The 16,116-nt window shown below is 38.9% G+C and overlaps 1 protein-coding gene across 2 annotated transcripts; it reads left to right on the top strand.

Moving 5' to 3' along the window:
- The first annotated feature begins 8,494 nt into the window (after positions 1–8,494).
- On the top strand, positions 8,495–14,986 carry trpv6 (transient receptor potential cation channel, subfamily V, member 6). Of its 2 annotated transcripts, XM_029115368.2 has the most exons (17): positions 8,522–8,601; positions 8,691–8,732; positions 9,065–9,225; positions 9,317–9,537; positions 9,623–9,763; positions 9,848–9,946; positions 10,032–10,207; positions 10,322–10,468; positions 10,704–10,783; positions 10,884–11,019; positions 11,130–11,216; positions 11,524–11,600; positions 11,756–11,921; positions 12,030–12,096; positions 12,212–12,480; positions 12,606–12,712; positions 12,806–14,986. In XM_029115368.2, the coding sequence occupies exons 3-17, from the start codon at positions 9,095–9,097 to the stop codon at positions 13,041–13,043; spliced, it is 2,142 nt and encodes a 713-aa protein (XP_028971201.2). In that variant the 5' UTR covers positions 8,522–8,601; positions 8,691–8,732; positions 9,065–9,094; the 3' UTR covers positions 13,044–14,986. The 2 variants fall into 2 exon arrangements, with proteins under 2 accessions (XP_028971200.2, XP_028971201.2); XM_029115367.2 differs by lacking the exon at positions 8,691–8,732 and having other exon boundaries at positions 8,495–8,601.
- Positions 14,987–16,116: the final 1,130 nt, after the last annotated feature.

Raw genomic sequence — 16,116 nt, 5'->3', positions numbered from 1 at the left:
ATCGTACAAAGACAACAAACTGAGATTTCTTTTAGGGGAAAAATACATGCCCATTTTGAATTTGATGCCAGCAACATCTTTCAAAAATGTTGGGACTGGAGCAAGTGTCTGAGATCAGAGGAGACCAATTGCTGTAGTTTTGAAATTAAAATGTATTACCATTCTTTCTTGATATTGGATTTCAGCTTCTCAACAGTTCGCTTTCTCCTTTGTCGTATTCTTCGTTTCATAATGCGTCAAATGTTTTCAGTGGGAGACAGGTCTGGACTACAGGCAGGTCAGTTTTGCACCCGGTTTTACTACAGAGCCATGCTGTTATAATATATGCAGAATGTGGTTTTGGCATCGTCTTGCTGAAATAAGCAAGGCCTTCCCTGAAAAAGATATTGTCTGGATGACAGCACATGTTGCTCCAAAACCTGTAAATGTTGTTCAGCATTTATGGTGTCTTGACAGATATGCAAGTCACCCATGCCATGTGAACTAATGCACCCCCATACCATCACGGATGCTGGCTTTTGACCTGTGCACTGATAATAAGCTGGATGGTCCCTCTCCTCTTTAGTCTGGAGGATGCGGCGTCCATGATCCCCAAAAATAATTTCAAATTTTGATTTGTCAAACCACAGGACAGTTTTCCACTTTTCCGCAGTCGATCTTAAATGAGCGTTTCTGGATCTTGTTTATATATATTTTCTTTGCATGGTAGAGTTTTAACTTGCATTTGTGGATGCAGCGATGTACTGTGTTCACAGACAATGGTTTTCAGAAGTGTTTCTGAGCTCATGCAGTGGTTTCCAATACATAATCGTGAATGTTTTTAATGCAGTGCTGCCAGAGGGCCCGAAGATCACAGACATCCAATATTGGTTTTTAGCCTTGTCCCTTGCGTACAGAGATTTCTCCAGATTCTCTGAATCTTTTAATGATGTTATGTATCGTAGATTATGTCAATTTCACAGATTGGTGAACCCCTCCCCATCCTCACTTGACAGTCCCATCCTCTCTAGAATTATCTTTTAATAACCAATCATGTTACTGACCTGTTGCCAATTCACCTGATTAGTGTGTGATATTCCACCAGGTTTAGTTTTTAGCATTACACCACCTTTCAAGTCTTTTTCTGCCTGTGTCTCTATTTTTTTTAAACATGTTGCAGACATCAAATTCAAAGTGAGCATTTATTTTTCTAGAAAAAATTTTATGTCCCCAGTTTCTTAATTTCATATGTTGTCTTTGTACTATATTCTGTTTAATGTGTTTTAAATGATTTGCACATCATAGCATTCTGTTTTTAGTTACATTTTCCCTGCGTCCCAACTTTTTAGGAAACGGGTTGTACAGTACAACAGGGGCACTGTGGTGGGTAAACATTGTTTAATTAGGCAAACAAATTTTTACATTTTCGTCGCCTTGTTTTACCAATCATATCAGACCTGAATGGTCAAAAGGAAAAAATTGTATCGCTCTTGTGCCCCCGGCGGTTATGATTTGAACTTTGTTGGTCTCACTGTTGGTGGTCTTGAACACAACACTGTCCAGAAGTGAAGGAGAGGATTTCTGTTGCTAAAGAAGCTTGTTAATGTTAGTTTAAACAAATTAGATGAAGCATGTTTGTTGAAGATTAGTTGTGCAACAAGCATCAACTAAGCTTTAACCACACACAGTGTAAGTCACAACACTAGTTGGCTAGATACCTGACTTGCTTTTCTGTTAAAAATGAACCAGATAAAGTGTACAAAGCATCACCATAAGAATCAATGTAATAAAAATACCAGAATGGCACAACCACTCACAGCTTAGTTAAAGTTTGAGCTGGCAGCTAGTGAGAAGGTTTTCTTGTTATTGTTGTTTGCTATGTGATGAAGGTGGTTGACATGTTAAGAAACAAATACATACGGAATGGCTATAAAAGTATTATTTTGCAAGTTTTTACAACCTTTTTTTTTTTATAAAATGATTTTCGAGCTGGTCTGATTGGCGAACCAACCTGGTTTGCTTTGCTAGTTGTTACGCAAAGTGCCGGGGAAGCATGCCGATGCATTATTTTCTGTACTACAAACACTTGTTAAATCGGGGGATCAGGTATCAGAAGAAGTGGCATGTTCAGGCATATCATATTGATTCATTGATATTGGTGCCCACCACTAGTGTTTACCACTATTCCACTATTGTGAACATTTGTAAAATAAAGAATTTGATTTTATTTAAACTATTGCAGTCATTTTTATTGTGTCTGACACTAAATATTTTAATGTTACACAGTCACTAAATTAGACGTAGAGCATGTAAAGATATTTATGCCTTGAATCTGACCAAAGCCAAGTGGTATGTTGGTAGGTTTACAGTTAAAGTTGGAGTTGAGACTTGTTTAAGTTTAAGTCCAGGTTAAGGATTGAGACAGGGTTAAAGTTGGGTTCATGGAAAGCAATGAGGCTAGGGTCCAGACAAGAAATAACCCTAACCCTAAATCTAGATTGTTTACATATTGCATTACATCTGAATCTTTGACCTTCACCCCCTCATGAACCTTAACACTAAGTGTAGTGGCCCACTGCACTATTCTATCACCTTTCCATGTAACATAAAACTCCACCATGTCTGATAGGAACAGAAATATCAGCATGTTTCACCGTAATCATAGTTGCAGATCTGATGACCCTAGCGTGAGAGTAAGAGGACAGGGGCAGAATTATCTCCTAGATGTCATGGTGGCATCAGATAGGATCTGACCTGAAAGCATAAACACAAACACCAAAACATTTATATGTATTCTGACTCTCTGGAAACACTGTAGTTATAATACAGTGGGGAGAACAAGTATTTGATACGCTGCCGATTTTGCAGGTTTTTGCAGGATTTCCCACTTACAAAGCATGTAGAAGTCTTTCATTTTTCTCATAGGTACTCTTCAACTGTGAGTGACGGAATCTAAAACAGACATCCAGAAAATCACATTGTATGATTTTTAAGTAATTAATTTGCATTTTATTGCATGATATAAGTATTTTGATACATCAGAAAAACAGAACTTAATATTTGGTACAGAAACCTTTGTTTGCAATTACAGAGATCATATGTTTCCTGTAGATCTTGACCAGGTTTGCACACACTGCAGCAGGGATTTTGGCCCACTCCTCCATACAGACCTTCTCCAGATCCTTCAGGTTTCAGGGCTGTCGCTGGGCAATACGGACTTTCAGCTCCCTCCAAAGATTTTCTATTGGGTTCAGGTCTGGAGACTGGCTAGGCCACCCCAGGACCTTGAGATGCTTCTTACAGAGCCACTCCTTAGTTGCCCTGGCTGTGTGTTTCAGGTCGTTGTCATGCTGGAAGACCCAGCCACGACCCATCTTCAATGCTCTTACTGAGGGAAGGAGGTTGTTGGCCAAGATCTTGCGATACATGGTCCCATCCATCCTCCCCTCAATACGGTGCAGTCGTCCTGTCCCCTTTGCAGAAAAAGCATCCCCAAAGAATTATGTTTCCACCTCCATGTTTCACGGTTGGGATGGTGTTCTTGGAGTTGTACTCATCCTTCTTCTTCCTCCAAACACGGTGAGTGGAGTTTAGACCAAAAAGCAGGGGAACCTTGCATGCGATGCAGGATTTTAATTCATGACGGCGTAGTGTGTTACTAATGGTTTTCTTTGAGACTGTGGTCCCAGCTCTCTTCAGGTCATTGACCAGGTCCTGCCGTGTAGTTCTGGGCTGATCCTTCACCTTCCTCATGATCATTGATGCCCCACGAGGTGAGATCTTGCATGGAGCCCCAGACCGTGGGAGATTGACCGTCATCTTGAACTTCTTCCATTTTCTAATAATTGCGCCAACAGTTGTTGCCTTCTCACCAAGCTGCTTGCCTATTGTCCTGTAGCCAATCCCAGCCTTGTGCATGTCTACAATTTTATCCCTGATGTCCTTACACAGCTCTCTGGTCTTGGCCATTATGGAGAGGTTGGAGTCTGTTTGTTTGTTTGATTGAGTGTGTGGACAGGTGTCTTTTATTCAAGTAACAAGTTCAAACAGGTGCAGTTAATACAGGTAATGTATGGAGAACAGGAGGGCTTCTTAAAGAAAAACTAACAGGTCTGTGAGAGCCGGAATTCTTACTGGTTGGTAGGTGATCAAACACTTATGTCATGCAATAAAATACAAATAAATTATTTAAAAATCATACAATGTGATTTTCTGGATTTTTGTTTTAGATTCCGTCTCTCACAATTGAAGAGTACCTATGATAGAAATTAGACTTCTACATGCTTTGTAAGTGGGGAAAACCTGCAAAATCGGCAGTGTATCAAATACTTGTTCTCCCCACTGTATGTGAATAATAAAAAAGAGATACTGTATTTATTGATATATTAATTGAAGAAACACATACCCAGTGGCTCTAAAGTATTCACAACTTTGGACTTCCAAATTTTATTGAGTTACAACATGTAATCAGAATTTATTAACTTGGGATCTTTTGCCACCGATCAACTCAAACAAAGTTAACTTTATTTAGAACAATTTATAGATTTTATTTTTCACTTTGACATTATGGCCTTTATTTAGGTTGATAAGTGGCAAAAATCCAAATAAAACACAATGGTCGTTGGAAAATTCAAGGGGGTGAGTACTTTGAGGGCCACTGTCTGCATCACAATTCTATAATGTACTAGGCTTCTGGAATGTCTGTCTAAAGCCAAACAAATATGCATACACATCAAGACTTTTCAGGGCCATGTATTTTTTAATTAAAAACCTCATTTATCTCAATCTTATGCCTAAATCTAATCCTAACCCTAACCTTAACCCCAAAACCTAACCCATAAGTCCATAAAAGCATCTCTAAACAGTCAGGACATCTCACCATGTGACTCAGTTGCTAATGCATGGTGCACACGACATCAGAGTTCAATCACTAAAGGGGGCCAGTAAGTAAAGAGATGTTTGCACTTACCACGGTGAATTGCTTTGAATAAGAGCAGTGGTTCCATTTTGTAAACGTAAGAAATGCATGGACATTTTAGTCCTGAATGCTAGGGATGCAAGTACACAGGTGTACAAACAGCAGAGAAAACGTTGTATGTGCCTAAAGAGACACACTGCCTATTGAAACCACTGCACTTCGTGGCTACACTCCAGTGTCTCACTGTTAGATGAGTGGCATCTCATAAATAGTTATTATGAAGACAATGCAAAATGATTGAGTCACTCAGGATCATGATCCAGGGCTGTCTGCCATACTGTCCTCATAAACCTACATTCATCCTTTAACACACTGCGGGTAACCAACTTGTTACTCATGACCTATATATGGTGCAAGCAAATACCTGAATACACACGGGTCATTCTGGAGGTATTGTCATGTTGTGTTTTAGAAATATCTGTGTTTCTATGATTGTGGATGCTAGAAAGTGAACAACATTATTTAACCTATACTATAGGTCAATAAAAACAACTACGGCTATTTACAAAAAAAATTGCAGTTGAATGTGTGCGCTCAGTTTTACGTAATGGGGGCCTGCCTTTAAAATTATGTCAATCATGCCATTACAAAGACATGCGAGGACAAAGAGCATTCTCTCCAGTTGCATACTGTTATCAGAGGGAAGGTATATGTTAAAGAATCTAATTACACCCTTTAAGTATGTAATTTATTACATTTGAATCCAGTGTCATTTAATGTAAATGAAATGAATGGAAAAAACATTGTGTGGAAAATGATGAATAATTTCTCTTTTAAATGAATATGACCGGACAGAAGTAATACACTACCATGCCCTACCACTGAAGGAGCAATCAGGAACAATCAGGAGCAATCAGTGTTCGTACAATGGCTTGTAGCTATGAAGTGCCAAAGCCCATTTGGTGGCCCGGATTCAGGCGTTACAGTGATTTTAGAATGGACAGAGGGTGCTATAGCATGCTAATAGTTATTGTGAATTGCCCCAGGAACTGGACAATACAATCAATATAGTAGCCAGCAACATACTTTAGAGTGCTTTTTTAAACAACTGGTTTGGGGCATTTGGGGAAATTGTAAGGCCAAATAATTCACCTGAATTCATGCTGTACAGTTGCCACAAGCGTCAATGCAAACTATTACATAGCCGCAGTAGTTAGCTACATTGCCAACTTCAAACATTTATACCAACGAAAATGTTAGCAGCTAACACAGTCACTAGCCCATCTGTTGCCCCTGGATTCAGGATTTGCAGTGCACAATTCACAGAATAAAATTGTAAGTAAATTATAAGTTAAATGCCTCTGGCATGCTAACATAATGTTTTCAGAAAGGCTACAATCTTGGAATGGACACATGGTACTGCAGAATGCTAATAGGCTTTATGTACTCCATCTAGTCTAGAGCAGTAGTCTGTTGTTTTGACTGTGGTGAAATCTCTCTACCAGCACAACCACACTTTCTGGATAAGATATGATCTAACGAAACAACGGCTGGACAGGAACGGGTAGTGGGTTCAAACACACATGCCATGTGAATGAACAGAGACAGTTTAGATGGGTCGTTCTTCTTCCATTTTTAAATGTACCACTGATGATGTGCGGGGTTGGGATGAGAATTCTAGCTACCATTCCAGTGACATCAGTATACATGACATTCCAACATGGATGCAGCCTACACCTTTCGAGTACATACAGGGCATTTCATAAGGATATTACATTTAAAAATGTTTGTGTCCATTTTTCATTTTTTGGTATTATTAAATGAACAAATATCACAACATGATATTACAGTTGGTTATTGCATCACAATTCCACTTTAAGGGCTCTTCACCTTAAATTTGACCATGTAACATATTTATTTTACATAATCAATCTAATGTATTTGATTGGTGTGAACATTACTGCATGTGCCATAAAATCTTGCAACTTGTCCAGAATGCTGGTCTTAAGACTTAAAGAGTATCTGAATAAAAAAGCCTTTTTAGTGTGACCATCGTTGATGCTTGTGACATCAAACCCCTGCAGTCAGATTGATGCAGCCAATAGTGGTGAAGAATGGTGTTCAATCTTCTTCCCAAGTTCTCCTCCAAAAACTACACTTGTTTCCAGTCGAAGCTTTTATCCACTACAAGACAATAATGCTTGTCTACAGATTAGTTGGAGGAAACAGCCCCTCCTTACCTTCAGCCTATGCTCAAAACATCAGTACCCAAGTTCTACTGCCATTGGTCTATTGGCTGATCCACACTTACAGGAGGGAATCTCCAAATCAGCCCAGTCAAAGTTTCTATTCCTCCCAGTGGTGGATCCAGCTTTCCAGCAGAAACTCTTGCCACTACTGAAACCCCACCTTTTAAAATCTTTAGTAACTCTGTTACTGGGTGGTGCGGTTGTCCCACTTAAGATGAATGATGAAGAACTAGTTAAGTCTTCAGGATAAGAGTTTCTACTATGTGACTAAAATGTCTATGTAAATGTGTTACTACTGTGAGCGGTGTTACACCGTTATCATAATGGTAAAACACAGTTTCAATGTGGTCTACAGTACTGCTGCAGCATGAGGTTGAATCCAGTCCATTTTTCATTCAGCACAGCTCTATATTCCCCATTTTTCTGTCCAAAAAAGCATAAAAACTGAAAAAAAAGTCTTACAATAAATGATTATTAAATGATAAACACATTATTAAAATGATTTTAAAGCTGCAATAATCATTTGTTTAGAATTATAGATGTACCCACATTCATTTAAATTAATATGTAAAAGTAATTCCCAAATACCAACATAATTATTAATGACAAATATAACATAACATGGCAACTGTAAGGGTTTGGAGCGTGCTGGGATCGTTGTGTACTGATGCAATGCAATATATTCAAATATATGCCAATTTTTCTATAATAATGTAGGATATTTACATTCATTTTAGACCTGGTGCTTAACTAAAAAAGATGCTTGGTTTAAAGAAACCAAATGTATGATCAAGTCTTGGTGTTAAAAGGAAAACATCATACTCACAGGATTACACTAAGTACTAAGTATTATGGTCTTGTATGATAACAATTACCTTGTTTGTGTGCAGTGCTGTTGACGATACACTTAAACAGAGGTTGCAAAAGCCATTGTTATTGTGACTTGGTGACTGGTGAATTAGTACTGAAACAGTTGACTCAAATATGGTCAATATAATCGGTTAAACAGTTTCTACTGTATACAACATGCATCCCTACAGGTAGACCAGCTTACATCAATATTTCTTGTTTTATTACTTACCTGCATTGAGACAACTGAAAGGTTGGCAGTTTTCAAACTAGTTATCTAAATTCTTCACTGGGAATTATCATGAAAAAGTGTTGACTGTCAGGATTTTTTAAATGGTGGTGAAGTAGGTGCTAAAAATGAACCATGAGGGCATGCCTTTTCTTTCTCTCTTAAAAACTCGTTTTTTTCACCCTCTCAATCCGTCCTCTTCCTGACCTCAAAACCTTTAGCTCCTCCCACTCTCATGTCTCTGTTGTTTGCATATATAAAGAATCCTGTCGACCATACATCCCCCATACATTGCTCCTCAAATTAGCTTCATGTTGCATGTTTATTATAACTTCTATTAATTAGGAATAAAGGATTAACTGTTGTTTTCTGTATAGGTAAGTGCTTAACTTTTCTTTTGAAAGAATTAAGAACAGATGAGAATACAATATTAAAATATCTATTTATTTAACCTTCATTCTGAAAGGCAGACATGCTGGGATCAAGGTTTCTTTAAGAGATGAGAGCGGTAAATACAAAACATTCAAATAAATACTAACATAGAAAAAAAACAAATATCTACAAACAAAATGTATTTATTGTTAATATCTTTGAATACTGCAAGAACTATAAGGTTAGAATGGGTTATTCAAAAAACGATTATAAAATTATGGGATTGGGAAAGAGCAGGTGAAGTGTGCTTTTTACCACTAGTTTTTGAGTAATTTTGTGCAAAAGCTATAGAATTGTGGAATTGTTCTTATCCTACCTTCAAATTTCTGTTCTCTCAAAATATGAAGGTAGTCGCTATCTTTTTCTCTGTTACTATTTATCACACAATGCAAATCTCTCTCCTTCCAGCCATTTTAAATAAAGCCACCCTATGAGAGAATGGCTACATCACTTACGAGATCTGCTCCAGGTGAGCTCAACCATTGGTGGTGCCAGCTAAGATTCCGCCTCCAGAACAGGAAAGGATTGGACTTGAATCTGGATGAAACATTTCTGCTGCAGAGTAAACTGTGAGAATATCTAATCAGTCATATCAGTTTTTAACAAATATTGGTTGATATTTTAAACATAAAACTAACTCACAAACATTCTCTCTTGTAGGATAAATGACATCCCTCTCTTCTTTGCTGCCAAAGAAAACAGTTCAGGTTGCATTAAGAAACTTCTGGACTGTGCGTCCACAAACGTCTTTGAGAGAGGTGCGCTGGGTGAGACTGCCCTGCATGTAGCAGTTCTGTATGATAACATGGAGGCTGCTGTTGCTCTGATGGAAGGAGCACCTGAACTCATCAATGAACCCATGACCTCTGACCTCTTTCATGGTAAACACAAACACAGTGGATGGACACTTATCATTAAACCTTTTATGTCACTCAATCATGTATTATTTCTTTCCATCTCTTTCAGGTATGACTCCTCTTCATGTTGCCGTGGTGAATCAGAACATTAACCTGGTCCGTAATTTGATTGCTCGTGGGGCAGATGTGACCACACCCAGAGTTACAGGCCTGTACTTCAGGAAGAGGCCAGGAGGGCAGCTCTACTATGGTAAGAGGAGTGTGAGTGTTCTCTACAGAGGAGAGAACTGCATTTGGGAAATAAGGTTGTTTGATACCATTTGCTTTCCTTCAGGTGAGCACATTCTGTCATTTGCGGCCTGTGTGGGCAATAAAGACATCATCTCCTTGGTGATCAATGCCGGAGCTAGCACCAGGGCCCAAGACTCCATTGGTATGGAACACTCCTGTTTCAGCTTCTCATCCCCACCTTCTTCTGCCTTCTCTTCTGCAGTTAAATCACTCTTCTCTCCCTCTAGGTAATACAGTACTGCACATCTTGATCCTCCAGCACAATAAGGCAATAGCATGTCAAACAATGGATATGTTGTTTTCATATGACCTTAAGTTGGACCATGCTGTGCCACTGGACATGGTGCCTAACTTCAACGGCTTAACACCCATCAAAATGGCCGCCAAGAAGGGCAACCTTGTGGTGAGGATGGACAGAGGAATCCCTTCCATGTTTAAATAACACTAGAGTAGAGTGTAATTATCTACAAATTAACTGAGCTGGATTTTTAGTTTGATGTGTTTTTATCTCTCCCAGGCATTCCAGCACCTGGTCAACCGAAGACGACTTGTTCAGTGGAACATGGGACCCCTGACCTCAAACCTTTATGATCTTGAAGAGATTGACTCCTGGGCCGACGCGCTCTCTGTACTGGAGCTCATTGTGGGCAGCCAGAGGAGAGAGGTACAGTACAACATGTTGAAGAACTGTATAATACACAGACATGTTACAATGTAATTCAATTTACACTACAGGGAAACTGATGATGAGGATCTTGTTACTTATACTGTGGGGTTGGGTATATGTTTAAGCACTTTGGGACTGCTGTTGATGTAAAAAGAGTGTTCTAAAATAAATGTGATCTAAAATAAATTTGATTCATTATTGTTTTGATAATGATGATGTTCTTCTCCCTTAGGCAAGGAGAATACTGGAAGTGACCCCAGTTAAGCAGTTGGTCAGTCTAAAGTGGAACCTCTATGGAAAACATTACTTTAGGTAATCACATGTTGCACTCACACATATAAAGACAGAAGTATATATTTAAATATGTTCCTATATGCTGTATATGTACATGTTGTGTTTGTGTTGTGAACAGATTTTTGCTGCTCCTGTACCTTCTGTACATCGGGATCTTCACTCTGTGTTGTATGAATCGCCCTCTAAAGGATGCTCCGGAGAATTACACTGATTCTGATAGGGACAAAACCATCCGCGTGCAGAAAACTCTATCTGTGAGACATCAAGGCCTCTTCAAATGTATGAGAGTCTTTATACAGACCTCCATCTGAGGGATTCATATTAACCCTTTATAATCCACATGCCCTGTTCTCTTTCTCTTTAGGAGAGTTATGTAACCTATGATGACAATTTGCGTCTGGCAGGAGAGATTATCAGCATCGTGGGAGCCCTGGTTATTCTGCTACTTGAGGTAAAACACAGTAATTTGAGCCCTGGTTATTCTGCTACTTGAGGTGAAACACAGTCATTTGAGCCCTGGTTATTCTGCTACTTGAGGTGAAACACAGTCATTTGAGCCCTGGTTATTCTGCTACTTGAGGTGAAACACAGTCATTTGAGCCCTGGTTATTCTGCTACTTGTGGTAAAATGCAATCATTTGAGCCCTGGTTAATCTGCTACTTGAGGTAAAACACAGTCATTTTATGTCACATATTTAAACTACATTTGATTAGATTATTGTTTTCTATGATAATCTATACTATTCACAATCCTGCAGATCCCAGATATGCTAAGAGTGGGGGCCAAGAAATACTTTGGACAGACAGCTCTGGGGGGTCCTTTCCATGTCATTCTGTAAGTCAGTATTGGTACCTGCTTCCTATGTAGCCTTTATAAACTGTGTAATAACAAATAGTATTTCCCAGTATTGGCTGCGCCTGCCTAGTAATGTGTTATGTCATGTCTAAGGAGCCTTTATAACCAGAGTATGACCTGTGTTTTCTCCCCAGTATTAGCTTTGCCTGCCTGGTGGTACTTCTGTGTGTGTTCAGGCTCTGTGAAGTGCAGAGAGAGACAGATGTAATGGCTGTTTGTCTGGTGCTTGCCTGGAGTAATGTCCTGTTCTTTGCCCGAGGATTTCAGATGCTGGGGCCTTATGTCATTATGATCCAGAAGGTACACATGCACACGTCACACAAGTATAATTAAGGGACTGTAGGATCTGTATGTTTTTGCTGTTTATATCTCACTCTGGCTGAGGTGTTTTGTCTCATTTCCTCCTAGATTATATTTGGAGACCTGACCAAGTTCATGTGGCTGAGCTTCATCATGCTCATAGGGTTTTCCACCTGTGAGTATACTCTGTTTAAGATGGATCACATCTGCAAATATTGTTGTTTTAAATCAGCAAATGGCTGACAACTGCATTTAAACCAAATGCCCTCTCTCTCTCTCCCTCCCCCCAGCTCTGTGGATGGTGTACATGACTCAGGAACCAGGCTCTCTCCCTTCATACTACTCCTTCCCCATCACTCTGTTCTCCCTGTTCGAGCTGAGTGTGGGTCTCATTGACCTGCCAGTGGACCACACCATCTTAACGCCCCCTGTTGTTCATGTGCTGCACTGCACCTTCTCTGTGGTCTCCTACTTACTGCTGATCAATGTGCTCATAGCCATGATGAGTGACACGCAATGGAGGGTAGCTCAGGAGAGGGACGAGCTCTGGCGGACCCAGGTCGGCATCGTTATAACACACACACGGAAGGGCACACCCTCTATCCCATACAACATGCAATTGCTTGGAACCCTGATGAGGTGGTAATACTGGTCCCATAATCCTTCTATTCTGTCTGTGTGTAGGTGGTGGCCACCACCCTGATGTTGGAGAGGAGACTGCCCCGTTGCCTGTGGCCCCGGCTGGGGGTGTGTGGCCTGCTCTACGGCCTGGGGGAGCGATGGTACTTACGGTAAGACAATAGCACTGGTCATCGTCTCCACTCCATCGTAGATGTATTTCCCCATTCCCCACACGCTCTGTCTTCTTTTTTTTTCTTTTGCAGTGTTGAGGATCGCAACGACGTAACGTTGCAAAAGATGAGTCGCTACATCCAAGCCTTCTCCAAGGATGACGATCAGGGCAAGGAGTGCGTGCAGACTGAGAGCGCTGACACATCGAAAGACTATATCAATGAAAACAGGAAGTCTGTCGTGCACTGGCAGATGATTCGCCACAGCGTTCTGAGTTTAGAGTTGGAACCGGAGGAGCCGGAAGATGACCAGGAAATAAGATATGTCTGATGTCGCTACACTACCAATGCAAATTTACATTTTTGTGAAAATTACAGGTTTTTATTGTTGAAACCTCAGATTGTTCCATGTGCAGTCACTATGCCGACCAAGCAAAGAGAATGGGTTTAAACTTAAAGTACCTTGGTAGATGACTCGCTTTAAATGGCACACAGAATGTCATGTGAAAAAGCACAGACTCCAGACGGGGGTTTTATTTTTGGTAGGAGGAAGACTTGTTTCCATGTATGTCTTGCCTGTAACTGTGGTGAACCATGGTATGTTATCCTCTGGGGCGACATTACCAATGTTGGAATCGGTGTGCCATGGGCCGTTAAGGTTTGTTACTAGCGCCAAAGCTTTCATCCAACCCATTACTGTGACATGCTAATGACAATGTTTGCCTACACTCACAGGACAGTATTTATTTGAGGGTGTCTATAAGGCCTGTACAGAACAGGGAAAGATGGCACTGTGGCTCCAGAGTGGCCTAGAAAGCATAAAAAGTAACTAACACCTGGTAGTGTCACAGCTGTCCGTAAACAGGTTTCCAATGGGCAGTGCACTGACTGGGTTAGGAGATTCCTTCTCTCAATGAGTTCTAGTAACACCTTGTGGCTGGATAACTGGCACTGTGACTCAATGGTGATTGGTAGAGCGTATGGGAACATCTGTCCCAATTTTGGCCTCTTGAACCTGCTGGGAAGATGACACTGAGACAGGGTCGTGACTACACAATCGGATACCACAACATCGGGGAGAAAACTAGGTAACATTTGATTAAATAAATTACTAAAAGGTATTTTAGTAGTCTGAGCCCTATAAAAGGAATGATCAATGAAACAACTTGAAGGCAACGTTTCTGTTTAAATTATTTTATGTGACACTGTAAACTTAAAGACATTTTTAACAAAAATACTTCTAGTAAGTCAAAATCTAAATAAATTACAAGTATTGAATATTCATAATGTTTATGTCGAATTGACTCAGAACTTGAAGAAGTCACTTTAATTTACTTTTTTAGGTTATAATAACGAGTTATAGCCTGTTCAGTTAGTCCAACTTTATAATTTCAAGTTTAGAGAACTTGACTGTTAATTTTTGATTTGATGACTAGATCTCTATTGTATAATGATTAAGGTATTTTTTAACTCAAAGACTGTGACGACAATTAGGTACAGTTTTGTTAAATATGTATAATGACAAGACATTTAAGTTCCTATACCTTAAAATGTACTTGTTTTTACATAAAATGTTTCGGCCATTCTAAGCCTCATTTAAGAAATAAAGAAGTTTATTTTAACTTCATATGATTTGATATTTAATTCTAAATTAAATAAATCAGTTCACTTTAATAAACCATTCCAAGACAACAATATATCTGTAATTGAACAAATACAGTATGTCATGTTTTATTTTCAAAAAGTTAAACTAAATAATATAACATTATATTAAAAATGATGGTAAATTTACTAAAACATGTACAATTTATAGCTCAATTTATCATTTCAGTTATTTTCACGTTTATTTATTCTGTGACTACGTCATCTCACCATATGTTAGAGGCATAATCAGTCGTCACAACACTTTCTTTCGGGGATTCTGGTAATGTTTGAGAGGAACAAAACAGAAACATTTTGACTTCCTTATCCACAAATATTCATGAGTAGCTATGATATAAAGTGAATCCATCTGCAATCATTCTAATGCTCTCCAATATGTTCATTGACAGGATGCTTTTGTTTTTGCCCTAGAATTGGATTAGTGTACAACCGAGCATAACAGCAGGCTGTTAAGCTCCTGCCTAACCATTTCTTTGGATTTGTGAATACATCTCATTATTTGAATGTATTTTTAGATGTATATTTAATGACATGTGTTGACGAGGTTTGATGAAGTTTGTATATACTTGTATCCTTGTTGAATAAATTACATGCATGTATACCTTGAATGGGTTATAGTTATTTCGCACAACACTGCTCACTCTAGTATTGTTGGGATAATGCTAGTCAATAGATTATTATGTAGCCAATATAATAGTCATATTACCAAACCAACACATAATCTCATCATCAATGATACAAGAGCATCTGAATGATCAAAGTCCATCAATTTCCACCAACATGAAACTAGACCATTCTCCTCCCATGCAACTGAATGACTTAAATAACTGACCAGTTTGCACCGTTACTTCCTGGTTTGATGCGAGCAAGGATGCAGCCAAATCGGGATTTGTTTTTTATATTGGCTGTAGAAATGTAAAGAAAAACAAAATGCAGTGATATGCAAATCATTTAAACCCTATATTCAATAGAAAATGGTACAAAGACAACATATCAAATGTTGAAACTGAGAAATGTTATTGTTTCTGAGAATTGTTATTGTTTACAGCTCTTGATTGCTAGGGATACAAGCAAGTTTTGGGGGAGGCAATCAAGCTTCACTCTGCAAGATAGCTAGCCTGATGTTAGCCCAATAGTCTCATCTAGCTAGCTAGCAAAATCATCCTTTTACGAATAAGGGCCCCTCGATACATTTAAAATGTATTACTTTTTGTATGTGTTAGACAAATCTAATGATTTATCAGAAAGCACTAAATAAATGTTGTTTGTGAAAACTATAAAACATGCCTAAACAACCACAGAATGTCTTATTTTTGATAATATACAAATTAAGTGTATGTTTGTTCTATATTAAATTAGATTGTCTGTTCTTAATAAAAATAACTTGATATTGAAACCGGAGAAACCATTGCAATACGTTTTTCTTGTGCCTTTTTTCCCAAACAGCTGCCCTTTAACCCAGTTTCACAGCAAGAAAAGTTAGAGCATTTCTAAGTTACTGCATCCGGAGTAGCCATTGCAACAGGATTGTTTTCTACTTTTCAAAAACAGCTCCCATGCAATGTACTTTCTGAACCAGATACATAAACGTGGATTTACTCAGATGTAGCTACACATCTCACCTATTTAAATCTGAAAAAGCTATAAAGATATCTCATAGCAAACTTGAGATACTGAATCTGGAGGAACCATAGTAACAGGTATTTTCCCCATTTTTTTTTTTTGAAGAACTCTGGTGGAAT

This window comes from Esox lucius, chromosome 20, assembly GCF_011004845.1.
Source record: "Esox lucius isolate fEsoLuc1 chromosome 20, fEsoLuc1.pri, whole genome shotgun sequence".
NCBI classification, from domain to species: Eukaryota; Metazoa; Chordata; class Actinopteri; order Esociformes; family Esocidae; genus Esox; species Esox lucius.
Note: the sequence above shows the minus strand (reverse complement) of the source record. Positions and strands in the feature narration are given on the sequence as shown.